This window comes from Piliocolobus tephrosceles, chromosome 6 (genome assembly GCF_002776525.5).
Source record: "Piliocolobus tephrosceles isolate RC106 chromosome 6, ASM277652v3, whole genome shotgun sequence".
Taxonomy (NCBI): domain Eukaryota; kingdom Metazoa; phylum Chordata; class Mammalia; order Primates; family Cercopithecidae; genus Piliocolobus; species Piliocolobus tephrosceles.
In genome coordinates, this window is record NC_045439.1 from 163119873 (window position 1) to 163134345 (window position 14473).

At 50.9% G+C, this 14473-nt stretch overlaps 1 protein-coding gene across 5 annotated transcripts in view; it reads right to left on the minus strand.

Annotated features, from left to right (window-relative positions):
* CYFIP1 (cytoplasmic FMR1 interacting protein 1) overlaps positions 1-14473 on the minus strand; it is a 115454-nt gene that overhangs the window by 28794 nt on the left and 72187 nt on the right. For all 5 annotated transcript variants that reach the window (XM_023197900.1, XM_023197898.1, XM_023197899.1 and 2 more), the window contains 4 exons: positions 13503-13579; positions 13288-13396; positions 11628-11747; positions 6512-6711 (listed from right to left, as the gene is read on the minus strand). In XM_023197900.1, coding sequence (XP_023053668.1) covers positions 6512-6711; positions 11628-11747; positions 13288-13396; positions 13503-13579 — 506 coding nt within the window. The remainder of the gene's footprint in view (positions 1-6511; positions 6712-11627; positions 11748-13287; positions 13397-13502; positions 13580-14473) is intronic.

The window sequence follows — 14473 nt, forward strand, 5'->3', positions numbered from 1 at the left end:
GGGGTGGGCATGATTCAGACCTCTGGCATCTCTAGTGAACAGGTTTTTTTTTTTTTTTTTTAAGACAGTCTCACTCTGTCACCCAGACTGGAGTGCAGTCACGCATTCTCGGCTTACTGCAGCCTTGACCTCCTGGGTTCAAGGGATCCTCCCACCTCAGCCTCCTGAGTAGCTGGGACTACAGTCACCTGCCACCACGCCTGGCTAATTTTTGTAATTCTAGTAGAGGTGGAATTTCACCATGTTGGCCAGGCCGGTCTCAAACTCCTGACCTCAAGTAATCTGCCTGCTTTGGCCTCCCAAAGTGCTGGGATTACAGGTGTGAGCCACTGCCCAGCCTCAAGAGAGTTCCATTCTTCTTGCTGGTAGGAACTCAGAAGCCTCCTGGCCTTGTGTGAGTGCTGAGAATCATTGAGCTAACAGCTCCCTGGCACACGCACAGTTTAGTATTCAAGCAAAGGCTATGGGACGCCCATGTGGTTTCAGGAGCTGTTTCTGTTAAGCTCCCTCCTCTCTCATACTCCACCCTGCAAATCCCAGCTGCCTCAGCTTCCCAAAGTTCCAATTTGTCCCCTCTACCAAGCAGGAACTTCCAAGCTGTATTTGGACTGTTCCTCTCTGAACTTGGTCCAGAAAGTGCTTCCGGATGGAAAGCCAGGAAGATCGCAGGGCTCACCTCACTTGCTTCCCTCCCCTCTGCGAAAGCTCCGAGTCTGAAAACAGTTGATCCATAAGTTCTGTCCAGTTTTTCACTTAAGGAGAAAGAATAAATCTATACCCTGTTCCTCTATCATTCCAAAAAATTTTATTTTTTATTTAATTACTTTGAGACGAAATTTATTTATTTACTTATTTTGAGATGGAGTCTCACTCTGTCACCCAGGCTGGAGTGCAGGGGCGCAATCTCAGCTCACTGCAACCTCCGCCTCCTGGGTTCAAGCGATTCTCGTGCCTCGGCCTTTTGAGTAGCTGGGACTACAGGTGCATGCCACCATACCTGGCTAAAGAATTTTAAACGCAATATTTTACTATTCTCAACCTAAAGGCAAAAAATTGATAACAAATATTGAACTATATTTGGTAGGTTTGTGTTTTATGGTGGTAAAAATGAGCAATTCTTTCTTATTTTGAGATAAGGTCTTGCTTTGTCGCTCAGGCTGGAGTGCAGTGGCACAATCACGGCTCACTACAGCCTAGACCTCCCCAGGCTCAAGTGATTCTCTCATGTCAGCCTTCCAAGTAGCTGAGACTACAGGGGTGTGCTACCACACCCAGCTAATTTTAAAAATCTTTTTAGGCCGGGCGCGGTGGCTCAAGCCTGTAATCCCAGCACTTTGGGAGGCCGAGACGGGCGGATCACGAGGTCAGGAGATCGAGACCATCCTGGCTTAATATGGTGAAACCCCGTCTCTACTAAAAAATACAAAAAACTAGCCGGGCGAGGTGGCGGGCGCCTGTAGTCCCAGCTGCTCGGGAGGCTGAGGCAGGAGAATGGCGTAAACCCGGGAGGCAGAGCTTGCAGTGAGCCAAGATCCAGCCACTGTACTCCAGCCTGGGCGACAGAGCGAGACTCCGTCACAAAAAAAAAAAAAAAAAAAAAAAACCTTTTTATAGGCCAGGCGCAGTGGCTCAGTGGCTCACACCTGTGATCCAGCACTTGGGGAGGCTGAGGCAGGTGCATCACGAGGTTAGGAGATCGAGACCATCCTGGCTAACACGGTGAAGCCCCATCTCTATTAAAAATACAAAAAATTAGCCAGGCGTGGTGGCGGGCACCTGTAGTCCAGCTAATTGGGAAGCTGAGGCAGGGGAAACTGCTTGAATCCGGGAGGCAGAGCTTTCAGTGAGCCGAGATTGCGCCACTGCACTCCAGCCTGGGTGACACAGTGAGACTCCATCTCAAAAAAAAAAAATTTTTTTTTTGAGACGAGGTCTCTTTATGTTGCCTAGGCTGGTCTTGAACTCCTGGACTCAAGAGATCTTCCTGTCTTGGCCTCCCAAAGTGCTAGGATTACAGGTGTGAGCCATTGCACCCAGCCAGGATTAGCAATTCTGAAACTACTTCCTGTGTTTTCTGGAAAAGAGCAAATGAATCTAAGAATAATGAACGAAGGATTCTCAGTGTTTAAGGAAGTCAGAAAAAGGGAAAGAGAGAAGACTAGAATGAACTCTGCAGTGTTGAATTGGAATTGGAATTATCAGTATAAACTCACAGTTTTAATACGTAGGTAACTATATAGAAATAAACACGCACATTGATATGGCTGGCTGTGTCCCCACCCAAGTCTCATCTTGAATTGTAACTCCCACAATTCCCACGTCTCATGAGTGGGACCTGTTAGGAGGTAACTGAACAATGGGGGTGGGTCTTTCCCATGCTTTTCTCCTGAGAGTAAGTCTCACGAGATCTCATGGTGTTAAAAGGGGAGTTTCCCTGCACAAGCTCTCTCTCTTCTCTTATCTGCTGCCACGTGAGATGTCCCTCTCACCTTCTGCCATGACTGTGAGGCCTCCCCAGCCATGTGGAACCCTAAGTCCATTAAACCTCTTTCTTTTGTAAATTGACCAACCTCAGGTATGTCTTTATCGGCAGTGTGAAAATGGACTAATACACACGTACACGTTGTATTGCATCTCTGAAAACAATATGTTCGTCCAGGCGCGGAGGCTCACACGTGTAATCCCAGCACTTTGGGAGGCCAAGGCAGGCGGATCACCTGAGGTTGGGAGTTTGAGACCATCCTGGCTAACACGGAGAAACCCCGTCTCTACTAAAAATACAAAAAATTAGCCGGGTGTGGTGGCGGGTGCCTGTAATCCCAGCTACTCAGGAGGCTGAGACAGGAGAATCACTTGAACCTACTGGAGGTTGCAGTGAGCCGAGATCGCACCACTGCACTCCAGCCTGGGCGATGGAGTGAGACTCTGTCGAAAAAGATATGTTCAGTCCTCACTCCTAGTACCTCAGAATGCGAAATTTGCTGGAAAGAGGGTCACCACATATGTGCCTGGCTAAGACAAGGTGATACTGGAGTAGCAGGGTAGGTCCTTGACCCCATATGACTGAAGTCCTTGTGACAAGAGAAGAGACAGAGACACAAGGAAAGTGGCCAGTGAAGACAGAGAGGAGACTGAGTGATGCCACTGCAAGCCAAGAACACCCAGAACTGAGGTCAGCACCCGAAAAACAGCTCTACCCAGTGTCTCAGAGGGGCGTGGTCCTGCTGACACCGTGATTCAGACTTCGGCGCTCCAGAGCCGTAGGAGAACAGATTTCTATTCTTTAAGCCACCCTGCACGTGGCAGCCACAGGAACCTCGGACAGTCTACATGCGGAGATGTGCTCACTCCGACCACTGAGAGCACCTGGAAACAAGGACCCCCGAGAACAGTGAGCCCGGGCACACCCAGACTCGGTCTCTCAATGCCATTCTACACTAGAAGGAATCCTTGGAGAAGCGACAGGTTACAAGGACCGAGCAGGAAAAGTACAAGATGAGCCTGGAACACCTTGTGGTGCAGAAGGTTGGCGGTACAGAAAGAGTGGCAGAGACGGCCCCAGGAGACGGAAACCAACCAGGCGGCTCCACTGCCCAAACCACACCCACCCCAGCCTCAAAACTCCACAGTAACGGATAACCCGGAGTTCATACAAATAAGTAAATAATAAACAAATGCTACCACATACAGCAGAATTCCAGCTAGTATCTGCAGAGGGAATGAAGGAGTTGAAACTCAGCTGGACGCAGTGGCTCATACCTGTAACCCCAGCGCTTTGGGAAGCTGAGGCAGGCAGATCACCTCAGGTCAGGAGTTCGAGATCAGCCTGACCAACATAGTGAAACCCCGTCTCTATTAAAAATATAAAAATTAGCTGGGCATGGTGGCATGCACCTGCAGTCCCAGCTACTCGGGAGGCTGAGGCAGAAGAATCGCTTGAACTCAGGAGGCGGAGGCTGCAATGAGCCGAGATCACACCACTGCACTCCAACCTGGGCAACAGAGTAAGACTCTGTCTCGAAAACAGAAAAAAAAAAAAAAAAAACCCTCCCTGCTGTTCAACCACCAGTGTGAAGATAAGTGATTCGGGCAGGAATCATCAACAGATATTAAAATGACTGGGTCAAACTGTAATGAGGGAGTTTGTTTACACCATCTCAAATTATCTCCCTACAAATTATTTATAACTTTGAAACAGAAAAACGGCCACGTGGCAGTGGGGACACCTGGCAGCCACCACCTCACCCCAGGGACAGAAGTCACCACGAGCAGTGAGGGGGCAGTTGCGGCCTTGGGCTCCAGGTGCGCCCCGCTGAGGACCCGCCCTCCATCTATGGTCTTCCGGAAAAGAGGCCTAACTCTGGGCCCGGAAATACCCTTTTGCCAGCTTCTCTCCAGAGCTGCAGCACTGTCTCACGTTTATCCACTACACAGGTTACATTCCAGTCGCAGACAACCTAGGTCGCCTCCCAGAGCCACCGCGCATAGCTCACGAACCACAAGTTAGTCCGGGCAACAAGCCAAGTCCTGGCTTGCATCATGCAGCTCTCAGAAAACCCTCAGGCATGAGACTAAAATTCTGGGTAGCACGGTTTTGTGTGTCTTCTCAGGATTTGACATAGAACTTGGATACACAAAATCCTGTTTTAAAATGCCTTTCCCAGATAACACAGCTTTCCTGATTCCACCCAAGACTTGTGGGAAACGCAGACACCATGGCTTCTACCACCACTCATGGAAGGTGGAGGTTGCTGAGTAAACCGGAGCTCTTCTGCAGAAAATGCTCCTGTGACAAGCTAGGGTTCCCTGTGATTTGCACCTCAAGTGTCCCCAGGCCCCAGGGCCCCAGGAGGCTCAGGTCACTGCATGCTGACCTCTGCCCAACAGGTGTGGCCAGAGGCAGCAGCTCTGGGTCTCTTGGGGAAACAGGTGACACACACAAAGTTGGGTTCCAGATAAGATGGAACCAGCCTGCCTGTGTCCAGAGGCCCCCATGTGTCCAGGGGCCCCCTGCCGCCCACAGTGGGGACGAGTGCAGCTGCCTGGGTGTAAGGCCCCAGCAGACGGCTCTGAGCAGCCGCACGCACGGCACCGGGTGCACCGTGCTGATCTGCACACAGGAGCATTCCCGTCACCTCCCGGGGTGTGGGGAAGGAGGTAGCTGGCCGTCCCTCCCTGCTGCTGTGATGTATGTGGTACTGCAGGGGTGCAGACTCGGGGGATGGAGGGGCCAAGGGCCACCCGTGCCTCACTTTAGAGGACAAATACATTTTTACCAAGGAAACCTCTGGGGGCATTCACTCATTTTTTCCTCATCTATGTATCCATGATTTCTGATTTTTCTAGAATTTTGATACATGTGTAAGAATATTTTTTCAATTAATTCCAAGCATAAACATCTTTAAAAAACGTTGAGGAAAAGGGACACCGTAAAGGCAAGTTAAACAGAGATGGTGATCTTCACGGCTTGGTTTCCATGGACCATTCCCAGCCCGGCCTGGAGGCCCCTGAGCCGAGGAAACCAAGCCAGGTGCCGCCACCTGCAGCCGAGTGCATGCCCACGACCCTGGAGAACGGCCTCAGTGACGCAATGCACCTGGCCTGACCCACAGCCCCATAGGAAACGTGGCCCTGCACTCAGGGGTCCTGAACGGACGACAGCCATGGCAGGCAGGACTGGCCGCGGGGCAGCCGCTCCTCTCCTCTGCCATCAGAGCTCGGCATCCTGTCTCCCCAGACACAAAACTCTGGGCCTACGAGTCGGTAAGAATTCAGCCACATGTGGGCGGATGCAGAGATCCAGGGGCAACCACAAGCACTTATTTGTAAAAGTGCTCCCAACACACGCGTGTGCACACACGTGCACCACCTGCACTCCTCTGCCTCTGGGTGGAGCTCGGCGGCCAGGCACCTTGCTTGGTGCCCTAGACATCCCCCCGGGCTGCTGGTGTCTATGGGAAGGCATGGTGGGTGACACACACACGTCCCTGGCACGAGCTGACGCTGTGTAGGAGCTGAACTCAGTGCACAGAGAAGGAACCTCAGCCAGAATGGCCGCTGCCCGGTGTGTGGAGCCCAAGGCAGGGCTGTCTTGGGACTCAGGCCCTACCCTGAGGCTGAACCTCAGGATACTGCCAGCATCTGCCGTTTCACCACAATCACATCGCTTCACGTTGTCCATGGGCAGTGGGCGGGAGGGCGGCTCCCCACACCCCAACATCCCAGCACGGAAGCATGAGGAGTCACCCCACTTCCACCACCAGCAGACAGAAAGCCGGGAGACGCAGCCCATTCCAGCCCCAGGTGCAAAGCCACGACCGTCCACACGAGGGTGGGCCCGAGGCTGCCTGTGCACACGGAGGCCACCCGAGGGCCTGTGTGCTCTTCGTGTTGAGAAGTGATGGGGAGCGGGAAGAGCGGGGAGACAGGGACCTGGTGCCATGGAGGAAGGCTACGGGGACGGGGGTCCCTGAGCTCCTCCCGTGGGCGCCTGCGTGGCGGGCACACTCACCGGTTGGTAGAGCCGTTGTAGCAGTAGTTGGGCAGGAAGTCGTAGTTGAGCTCCCAGAAGACGTGCAGGGTGATCCTCCCGTAGGGCGCTGACACATTGTGGTTGGCCTCCCGGAACATGGCGTCGAAGCTGTCCAGCGTCAGGTACCGGCTCAGCAGCTTGTGTGTCATGCGGTTGATTTCCAACAGGCCATCCAGCTCCTGTGGGACCAAAGACGGGTGGGTGACAGAGCTGGTCCAGGCCGGAAGGAGGCGCTGAGTGGCCTCTGATCCCACCCAGGCCTCACAGTCCCAGCAAGCGTAGGCTCTGACAGGTGACATGAGCTTGCTTCTTGAAGGGCACCCCACCTTTTCGCAGTCACTCCCACTGGGCCACGCCTTTCTCCATGCAGTCACCTCCACGCCACCTACCCCTGCCGTCCAGCACCCTGTGAGGCAGTGCACGTGTGGCCTGCTACTGCCACCCTTCCCCCCATGCGCCCAGTGAGCCCGAGCCCCGCCCTGCAGCACAAGCCCAGCTGGTGGCTGCATATCCCTGGGCATTGGAGCTGAGCCAGCTTTCCCTGAGGTGCCTGGAGACACTGAAAGGCATGTGTGGGTGGCAGGGCAGGTGCGCTCGTTCTCACGGGCCTTGCAAGCCCTCACGTGTGCTGCTCTGGAGCTGGTCCAGGCTGCACTGTCCAGTGTGGCAGGTGGGGCCGGAGGACAGCTGCCACCACCTGAGGGGCGCTACCCGAGACACCAGATTTCGAAGACTGAGTAGGACGAAACAGACTAGCAAATATCCACCTCAATTATAACGCCATAGGAATGACGTGGTGAACTGATAATATATGGGGATACAGTGGATGAAGCACATTATGAAAAGTAACTTCGCCTATTTCCTTTTCTAATGTGACCATGGGAAAATTTCAAATTACGGATCTGACTTGCATTCTATTGCTATTGGACAGTCATGGCCTCGGTCAAAGCTTTGACTAATGATTTTACTCAAAATCTTATTTGGCCAATGCCAACAGAAACACCATGGCCTGTACCAAATTACACTCGCAAAAAAAGGCCGCTACAGGTCTCTGAGTCCCAACCCGTTTGCCTCCAACGGCGAACACGCAGAGCCCTGCTCCGCAGTGCAGAGATGCTCACAGGGACACGCACGGTGCCCACCAGCGCCCAGTGTCTGCCAGCCAAGGTCTGTTCTCCAGGAACGAACAATCCTCCGAGCCCTGGCACATTCATGACCATCTGTCTGCAGCCTTTATTCTCAGAAGGTCGATTTGACCGGTGACCAAACCCTCGATTCACACTTCCTTTCCTTGGCTCGGGCGAAGGTCCGAGGACAATCGGATTTTCCTTCCCTGCCTGCCCTGCTCAGACAGCCCAAGGACTTCTTCCTCATCTGGAAAGTCCAAAACTTTCCCTGCAATACCATTTTTAACATATTATTATTTTTTTTCTAATTTTCAACCAGTCTAAGATGCCGTATTTCTATTGACCAGTTTGGGTCGGTTTTACCGAGTACATGATGTATGCTTTTAATAGACACTTTCAAGGTGTCTTCTATTTTACCAACATTTTTTTTTTTTTTTGAGACGGAGTCTTGCTCTGCCGCCCAGGCTGGAGTGCAGTGGCCGGATCTCAGCTCACTGCAAGCTCCGCCTCCCGGGTTCACGCCATTCTCCTGCCTCAGCCTCCCGAGGTAGCTGGGACTACAGGCGCCCGCCTCGTCGTCCGGCTAGTTTTTTTGTATTTTTTAGTAGAGATGGGGTTTCACCGTATTAGCCAGGATGGTCTCGATCTCCTGACCTCGTGATCCACCCGTCTCGGCCTCCCAAAGTGATGGGATTACAGGCTTGAGCCACCGCGCCCGGCCTTACCAACATTTTCTTGAAGTAAACGCCAGTCAGCCCTGTTCCGCTGCTTTGGTTTTCTTCTTGAGGAACCCGTATGACAGGTACGTTGACTCTTCATCCTCCATCATGATGATCATTTGACAGCATCATTTCCTCTCAAATTTGCTTTAATTTCTTTTTGCTTTTAAAAATGTACCTCTTTTTTTTTTTTTTTGGCGATGGAGTCTCGCTCTGTCACCAAGGCTGGAGTGCAGAGACATGATCTCAGCTCACTGCAAGCTCTGTCTCCTGGGTTCACGCCATTCTCCTGCCTCAGCCTCCCGAGTAGCTGGGACTACAGGCGCCGCCACCACGTCCTGCTAATTTTTTGTTTTTGTTTTTAGTAGAGGCGGGGTTTCACCATGTTAGCCAGGATGGTCTCGATCTCCTGACCTTGTGATCCGCCCGCCTCGGCCTCCCAAAGTGCTGGGATTACAGGCGTGAGCCACCGCGCCTGGCCTTTATTCTTATTTCTAAGTCATCATCCATTGTGTTATCTCTGGTGTAGGTCTGCAGTTTTGAAATCTCTTTTTCTTTTCAATTTTTTTCATGAGTTTTCATCATTTCTCTTTTCAAAACTTTCTTTTTTCCTATAAGCTTATTTCTGGATTTTTTTTTTTTTTTTTTTTTAAAGACAGAGTCTTGCTTTGTCACCCAGGCTGGAGTGCAATGGCACAATCTTGGCTCACTGCAACCTCTGCCTCCTGAGTTCAAGCAATTCTCCTTCCTCAGCCTCCCAAGTAGCTGGGATTACAGGCGCCCACCACCACGCCTGGCTAATTTTTGTATTTTTAGTAGAGACAGGGTTTTACCATGTTGGCCAGCCTGGTCTTGAACTCCTGACCTCAGGCAATCCACCCACCTCGGCCTCCAAAAGTACTGGGATTACAGGTGTGAGCTATCGTGCCTAGCCTATTTCTGGATTTCTAAAAATTTTGATTTATGTTATTCTTTCACAGCAGCTACTACTTGCTTAATCTCTTTTAGCTGACGGTGAAAAACGAGGTTCCAGTCTGCACGGTCCATGGGTGTCTCTGGCGTGCCTCCGCTGCCTGCAGGGACAACGCTGTGCACTTCCATTTTCTTTTTTGCTGTAAAACATCTAAAGGGGATTGGACCATGATCCTTACCTGCGGCTCGTCTGGAAGTGAAATAAGCTCCCTCACGCTTCTGAAGAGGAAGAGGGGTTGGTCAGGGCCAACAGTAACAGCACTGGCTCAAGCCTTCTGAGACCTGCCTCTCAGGCTCCCCTCTGCCACGACCCTAAGCCCTTACAGCTTACATGCTATTCCCAGCAGCTTCTCCCACGGGCAGCTTTGTCTTCGGAGGGAATTTTGATTTATTCAATTCCAGAGTCAGCAGCATCAAACCCGATCTCACCTAAGGCATCTTTGAAGAGTTCTGAGTTATTCTCTGTAGGCCCTCAGCCGGGGCTCCTTGACTCCAATGGTGCCAGGTGGTGGGCAGCACAACCCATGTGTACTCAAATGGCTTGACCCACAGAAGTGCCAGTGTGGACTAGCAGACGGTGGTATCTCCAGGGCTGGCACAAACGACCAGCCTTTGGAAGCCTCATTTGGTCTGGATAAAGGGAAAAGCCCTAGGCCTACCCAATACAAGTCTAACTTCAATCATCATAAAAGAAATCACGGCTCCTCAACCAGTTCTCGGACCCAGAGCTCCTTGGGGGAAGGGGAGAAAGGACCTCATGTATTTTGTTAGAAAACGCATAGTGTAAACCCTCCCCTTGTTCCCCCAATGGAAACGGATGTGTGGCCATGGACCAATGACCGTGCACTGGAGAAGGGAAGACAACCAGCCCGCTCAGGCTCACTGCACACTAGCTCTGATCACATCCTAAAGATCCAAAGGCACCGAGGCCGAGGGTCCGAGTTGGGGGCGGTCAGGTGATCCACAGAGCTGTGGCTCGGGGGCCCGCTCACTGAGGTCCCCCTGTGGCTCCGGCCCTGGCTCCAGCATGTGCAGTTGGGTGGCACACCTCAGTGGCAGGTCGGTGTCTTCCGTCCACGTTAAGGTCTTTCTGCCATCTTCTCTTCAGACAACTCTTCCGTGATGCCGCGCTCTCTCTCACCTCCTCTAACACTCCCGTTACACGTTAGCTCTTTCCACTGTTTTCCACTTTCTTATGCTCTTTTCTGTTTCATCCATTTTTGCTTTTCTCTGTTCCCCAGTTCAGATGTTTTTAAGGCCTGTTTTCCTGTTCCTTAGTCTTGCCCCTTCCTGTGCTCAAATTCTGATAGAGACACAGGGAAAAACGGCAGACAGAGGCGGGTCTAACCTGCAGCTCCCACTCCGACGAACAGAGCAGCGAGTGAAGACTCACACTGCAAACTCTGGCTTCAAGGAGTTCCACAGGGACATACCAGGAAAGCCAGGAGAATCCACGGACCCTCTGAAGGAAGCGGCTTGCTCTGCAGGCTCCGGGAGGCAGCCGAAAAATGGCTGAGGGCCCAGAGAGGGCGAGGGGGGAACGCTGGCCCCGAACACACATCCTCACTGGGAAACCTGAAGGTCCAGGTAACAGGAGAAGGATTAGACCTTACCTGGAGCTGAGATGAACTGAGACAGCCGAGTGAAATGTAGGGGTAGAGGAATTAGCAGGAAGGGTCTTGTGGGCTCTCTTGGTCCCTAAAGAAGACGTTTCTTTTTTTTTCTTGACACGGAGTCTTGCTGTGTCTCCCAGGCTGGAGTGCAGTAGCGCGATCTTGGCTCACTGCAACCTCCGCCTCCTGGATTCAAGCAATTCTCCTGCCTCAGCTTCCCGAGTAGCTGGGAATACAGGTGCCCACCATCACGCCCAGCTAATTTTTATAGTTTTAGTAGAGATGGGGTTTCACTATGCTGGCCAAGGTGGTCTCGAACTCCTGAGCCCAAATGATCCACCCACCTCAGCCTCCCAAAGTGCTGGGATTACAGGCACGAGCCACCATACTGGTCAAAGTCAAACATTTTTATCTCCTAGCTCGTTAATACTAAAATGTAAACATGTTATTAAGCAGTGTGCTACCTTTTGCCATAGTTAACGATTCTTTTCGAGACTGGGGTTATGTGTTCGTTAAAATCGATTTAGCATTGTGAACATGAGTGTAGATGCTGCAAAAGAGGCTTGGCATAGGCCATGCTCAATGAGTGCATCTCTATTATCTATACAAGAACTGGACCTACCCTTAGTCCAATTTATCAATAGGGCAAAGTAAAATTACTTACAACTATGGAGGTCAAATCCTCACTTTCAAATCGTCCAATCGCCAGTTCCAGGGACTTACACACGGCTGCTGAGACACGCTGCGTGATCAGACGATTGAGGTCTATCGACCTGCCGAGGAGCTGGCGTACACAGGGAAGGACGGCAGGGAAAGAGTGGACATGAGCAGCTCAAAAACAACAAAAGCCTCCCCAGAGACCCTGGAGAAGCCGGTCTGTCAGTAACAACACCCTTTACAACCACGTTCAGGACCCGTTCGGGACCCGTCTCCCTGCAGATGCGGCAGCCTGTGTGTGTCTCTACAAGTGTTATGATGATAAGTAAGAGAAAATTATTCCCTATTTCAACATACTAGGAACATATTCATACTTAAGTGTTGTTCTGACAACATAAAAATATGACAAAGCCCTGGTGAAAAATGTCCAAAAACGTGCATGGTGATTATCGGCGTACAGAGAGTAGAATTAAGTGCAATTTTGTTTTACAGTTTTCCACATTTTGCTAGTTTTGTGTGTACGATGTAACATCACTTTTAACTATTTTTCTTTTTTTAATGTTTTGGGTACGCAGTAAGGGTACATATTTATGGGGTACATGACATGTTTTGATACAGGCATGCAATGTGTATCATTTTTTTAAAAGCTGTAAAAAATAAGCACCATATATCTTTAAATTCTTTCTGCTGGCCAGGAGAAAGTTTTCTCTGATGCTCTGAGCTGATGAGTGCTTCTCACCTTCATTCTTTTATTTATTTACTTTTATTTATTTTTTTTTTGAGATGGAGTCTCACTCTGTCGCCCAGGCTGGAGGGCAGTGGTGCGATCTCGGCTCACTGCAAGCTCCACCTCCCGGGTTCACACCATTCTCCTGCCTCAGCCTCCCAAGTCGCTGGGACTACAGGCACCCGCCACCACGCCTGGCTAATTTTTTGTATTTTTAGTAGAGACGGGGTTTCACTGTTAGCCAGGATGGTCTCGATCTCCTGACTTCGTGATCTGCCCGTCTTGGCCTCCCAAAGTGCTGGGATTACAGGCGTGAGCCACCACGCCCGGCCTTCATTCTTTTTAAGCTCTGGCTTTTGGGCTCCTGGAGAAGGGCTGACCGCTCCAGGCTATGCCTGCCCCAGGAGCCACAGGGCAGGTAAAGAATGCTACAGGTGTTCCCTGTGTGTGAGGTGACCCAGCAGAAAGGGCGTGTCTTTCAATGCCTAACAATTTATAAGGACATTCACAATCACAAGGCATGCTGATATCTAGTAAAATCTAGTTAGCTGTAAGAAATTTCAATTTTTTTTTCTTTTCTTTGTTTTTTGAGACGGCTCTGTCTCAAAAAACTCTGTCGCCCAGGCTGAAGTGCAGTGGTGCAATTTCAGCTCACTGCACCCTCCACCTCCCGGGTTCAGGTGATTCTCCTGCCTCAGCATCCCAGAGCAGCTGGGACTACAGGCGTGCACCACCACGCCCAGCTAATTTTTGTATTTTTAGTAGAGACAGGGTTTCGCCATGTTGGACAGGCTGGTCTCGAACTCCTGACCTCAGGTGATCTGCCCGCCTTGGCCTCCCAAAGTGTTGGGATTACAGGCATGAGCCACCGCACCCAGCTGAAAACTCAGTCTTTCCAACGCACACTCTACGTCTTCACCATGGCCCGGCCCCAGCTCACCTGCACATGCCTCTGCTTCAGCAGCGTTTCGTAGCGGTTAGATGGCGGAAGGTGGATCGTGGCTCCCTGATTCTTGCATTCTGATCGTAACCGTTTATCAAGAAGCAAACTAGTACAGAAAGAAGACAAAGTTTTTCATACACTACAAATTGTAATGGGAATGTCAGATCATATTATGAAACGTTTTGTATCAAAATCGCACACCAGATACTCACCTTCCTGCCATAACCTTATAATATGCAAATATCTGGTCTGCTAGCTTGTAAACAAATTGGTCAAAACATAGATTCACCTGAAGAAAAAGAAAGCACACGTTATAGTGTGATTCCCTAAAGCAAGATCAAATAACAAGGTGAAAAACAAAATGTTTCGTTAAGGCAACTGAGGCTTTTTTGTTTTTTTGAGATAAGAGTCCTGCTCTGTCACCCAGGCTGGGGTGCAGCGGTGCAATCTCGGCTCACTGCAAGCTCTGCCTCCCAGCTTCAAGTGAGTTTCCTGCCTCAGCCTCCTGAGTGGCTGGGATTACAGGTGCCCGGCACCATGCTGGGCTAATTTTTGTATTTTTAGTAGAGACAAGGTTTTACCATGTTGGTCAGGCTGGTCTTGAATTCGTGACCTCAGGTGATCCGCCTGCCTCGGCTTCCTAAAGTGCCATGATTGCAAGTGTGAGCCACTGCACCCGGCCTGAGGCTCTTATTAGGAAAAAGAAACTAGGCCAGGCGTGGTGGCTCACACCTGTAATCCCAGCACTTTGGAAGGCCGAGGTGGGCAAATCACTTAAGGTCAGGAGTTCACCAGCCAGCCAACATGGCAAAACCCAATCTCTACTAAAAATACAAAAAATTAGCCTGGTGTGGTGGCACACACCTGTGGTCCCAGCTACTAGGGAGGCTAAGCACGAGAATCGCTTGAACTGGAGAAGCGGAGGTTACAGTGACCCAGATCGCACCACCGCACTCCAGCCTGGACTACAGAGCGAGACTCCACCTCAAAAAAAGAAAAAGAAACTAATCTTCCTGTCCAACAACAGCACACTAAATAAGCTGCGGTGTGGCCAGGAGTGACTATCACACAGCCACAGAAAACCAGGCTAGAGCCAATCTTACTGAGGGAGAAAAATATTCCTATTCTCTGAAATGCAAGAGAATCAACAAGTCTCTCTTCACCGTGCGCAGGGACCACAAGG